The 3,660-nt window shown below is 33.6% G+C and overlaps 1 protein-coding gene across 1 annotated transcript; it reads left to right on the forward strand.

Moving 5' to 3' along the window:
• The first annotated feature begins 2,363 nt into the window (after positions 1–2,363).
• Positions 2,364–2,828, forward strand: LOC141649476 (uncharacterized). The gene has a single exon (XM_074458166.1). It carries the CDS (start codon positions 2,364–2,366, stop codon positions 2,826–2,828), a length of 465 nt encoding a protein of 154 aa, XP_074314267.1.
• Positions 2,829–3,660: the final 832 nt, after the last annotated feature.

Genomic DNA, 3,660 nt, shown 5'->3' on the forward strand with positions numbered 1-3,660 from the left:
AATTTATAATTAATATTGACATTTTAATTAAAATTTTTATAATAAAAGATGTTAATAAATTTCATAATTTAAAATTAAAATTGAAATTTTAATTGAAATTTTTGTAATAAACACATTAAGGAATTAATTAAACCTCTTCATATTACTAAACACTCACCATTATTAACATTTTCCTATTTAATTCATTGTTTTTAAAATTTTTATAATAAAACCTGTTAATAAATTAATTAAAACTCTTTATATTACTGAACGCCCACCATTGTTAACATTTTTCTATTTAATTTATTTTTTTAATTAAACATGGTAATAAATTGATTAAAACTCTTCATAATACTTAACACAAACCAAATTAATTAAAAGTTTTTCCTATTTAATTAGTTTTTGTAATATAATATGTTAATAATTTTATTAAAACTCCTTATATTACTAAACATCCATAATTTTCATTAACATTTTGTCCTATTTAATTCATCTCTTGAGGTGCTCGACAATCAATTATCTAATTTAATAATACCACAAAATAAATTAAAATATGAGAATCGAATTAATGTTACATGGATTATCAATTTTTTATTACATGACATTAATTTAAATCAATCTATAAATTAATTTAATTCACTTATATCTATAATATTAATGGATATTATCATTATTCTTAAATTAATTTTGTATGTTAAATATATTGTGTTCTAAAATTTATATAACCCTTACAAATTTACATCAAACTTCATAATTTATAATTAATATTGACATTTTAATTGAAATTTTTGTAATAAAACATGTTAATAAATTTCATAATTTAAAATTAAAATTGAAATTTTAATTGAATTTTTTGTAATAAACATATTTATGGTTATGTAATGACTATAAAACCTATAATACCTATAATAGTTTCTATTCACTTTATTTATTTAAATATGCCCATTTGTCATGAGTTTCTAAGTTGTGAATTGTATTTTATGGTTTAATTTATTTATTTGATTATATTGATTATATTGTTATTGTTGGTGGTGGTGGTGGTGGTGGTGGTGGTGGTGGTGGTGGTGGTGGTGGTGGTGGTGGTGGTGGTGGTGGTGGTGGTGGTGGTGGTGGTGGTGGTGGTGGTGGTGGTGGTGGTGGTGGTGGTGGTGGTGGTGGTGGTGGTGGTGGTGGTGGTGGTGGTGGTGGTGGTGGTGGTGGTGGTGGTGGTGGTGGTGGTGGTGGTGGTGGTGGTGGTGGTGGTGGTGGTGGTGGTGGTGGTGGTGGTGGTGGTGGTGGTGGTGGTGGTGGTGGTGGTGGTGGTGGTGGTGGTGGTGGTGGTGGTGGTGGTGGTGGTGGTGGTGGTGGTGGTGGTGGTATATTTTAATTTGTTATGTTGTTGGTTTTATGAATCGTTATTTTGCTTTATATTTGAATTCATGTTTTCCAGTTGATTTAATTTAAGTGACTTACATGTGACAATGTTTTGATTCGTTTGTCAAGTTTTTGCCAGGTATATGTTTTATCTTTTGGTCAATATATTTTTTATAAAACTTTAAAGCACCATGAAACATATGTGAATGCAGATAAGGCAAACCATCACGTGGGTAATTTGAAGAGGGAAATAATACAAAAGGCACGAAATTGAGGTAAAATTAAAGGTAAAAAAACGTAAGGTAGAAACTGATAAGTAATGGATGATTGTTGATCTCAAAATAGAAGTCTTATAATATTTTTTTTTTAATTTGTTATTAAACGTATATTGTGGTGTAATTTTACTATTATACTTTCCCGATCAACCTATTTGAATTTGTATTTTTGTATTCACGAGTATAATCATCTCTAACATATATTTTTCTTTTTCCTTTCATATGAACTATTATCAAGGCATGTACTAAAAGAAAGCGTACTAAAAGGAAGCGAAAGCGAACCTTCAGATAAATATTAAATAGTATGGTTTCTAAATTCTAATCCGTATATTTTTAAGTTTATGTGTTTTTTTTTCAAAACCGGAATAGATTATTGTATAGTCTTTAATACTATTTTTATTTTTATATAGGATCGCGGACATAAGTATAACAAGAGATGAATCAAATTCTTGAAATAGTAATAAGGAACTTAAAAAATTTTATGAACCTTTTGGAATTCGGATTTAGGGAATATAGTTTTTAAAATTATTGAGCTATTGAAATGAAAATTTAATTCGTAATACATGGAGTAGATACCGACCATACCCATTGAATCGTATCTAATATTTTTCTATCGATATAATAAATAATTTTCGGATGTAAATAATATTTGAATCCTCAAGGCAGCTGAGGATTCTTTGTAGGCAACCTCAAGTTTCCTTCCATCCCAAATGTTCTCGTTTATCTCTCACTCACCTCATCTTTGCTGATGATCTTATGGTGTTTGTGAGAGGAGATGTGCCCTCTGCTACTACTGCTGCTCAAGCTCTGGCTGATTTTGGTCAGGTTTCAGGTTCACTTGCAAATGTAGATAAAACCAATATTTACTTTGGGGGTGTTCCTGATCAAGTTAAACAAACAATTATGGCTAATACTGGTTATACAGAGGGGGTGCTCCCGTTCAAATACCTTGATCTGTCTTTGCATGACAGCAAGCTTACTGTCTCCATGTATGAGGAACTTCTTTGCAAATTAAGGAACTCAGTTCAGCACTGGACTACAAAGCTGCTCTCCTACGCTGGCAGACTTCAACCGTTGAACTCCATCTTCTTTGGGTTGGAGAACTACTGGACTTCAACTATTCTTTTGCCTAGGACCATCATTAAAATCTTGAATCAATGTTGTAGGGACTATCTTTGGAATGTACATGATAATACTCACAAGATTTATATGAAGAGTTGAAAGTTTTGTTGTTGTCCTTGGGCTGAAGGAGGGTTCAACATTAAGGAAATTTTATCCTGGAATAGAGCTGACCTGGGTAAATGGATCTGGAGAATCATGGACCAAGCTGATTCTGTTTGGGTCCAATGGAATACTGCATACAATCTGCGTGCTGTAACCATCTGGACTGCTGATTATAAGCCTCACCATTCTGAGAGTTGGAGAGGTATTCTGCAGGTGCGTGATATTTTGGTGCAGCTTGCTGGAGGCACTGCTGCTGCCCAGGATTTGATAGTTAAGTGTGTGGTAGGGGGTTGCTTTCAGGTGTCTAGACTGTATGAGATTTTGCGGACTAAGTATGCTAGAGTTAGATGGGATAAGGTTTTATGGGGCTCTACCATTATTCCTAAACATGGCTTTATCAGTTCCCTTGCTGCATAGGCTAAACTCCCTACTGTTGACAGCCTTGCTCGTAGAGGGCTTCCTTTGGTCAACTGGTGCATCCTGTGTAAGCATGCTGAGGAGTCTCACCGTCATTTATTTTTCAAATGTGATTTCTCTGTTGGTCTATGGTGCAAGATCCTGCACTGGTTGAAAATCAGGGGTAGGACGGATAACTTCTGGACTGAGTTGGATTGGTGCCGTAGTAGGAAAGCTAGAAAGCATTGGAAGATGGGTGTGCTTCGATGCTGCCTTGCTGCTACTGTCTATATGATCTGGCAAGAAAGAAACATGCGAATTTTCAGGGGTCGTGATACTGAGGTGGATGTTCTTCTGAGGCAACTTCAATATGCTATAAGTGCAAAAAATTTCTTTAAATATGAGCAATATAGTGATGAAATAGTGGATGTCT

This window comes from Silene latifolia, chromosome 3 (assembly GCF_048544455.1).
Source record: "Silene latifolia isolate original U9 population chromosome 3, ASM4854445v1, whole genome shotgun sequence".
Classification (NCBI taxonomy): Eukaryota; Viridiplantae; Streptophyta; class Magnoliopsida; order Caryophyllales; family Caryophyllaceae; genus Silene; species Silene latifolia.

Bases quoted from the DNA above. Each gene is read 5' to 3' on its own strand.
- LOC141649476 (XM_074458166.1), top strand. From the start codon at position 2,364: ATGGTGTTTGTGAGAGGAGATGTGCCCTCTGCTACTACTGCTGCTCAA.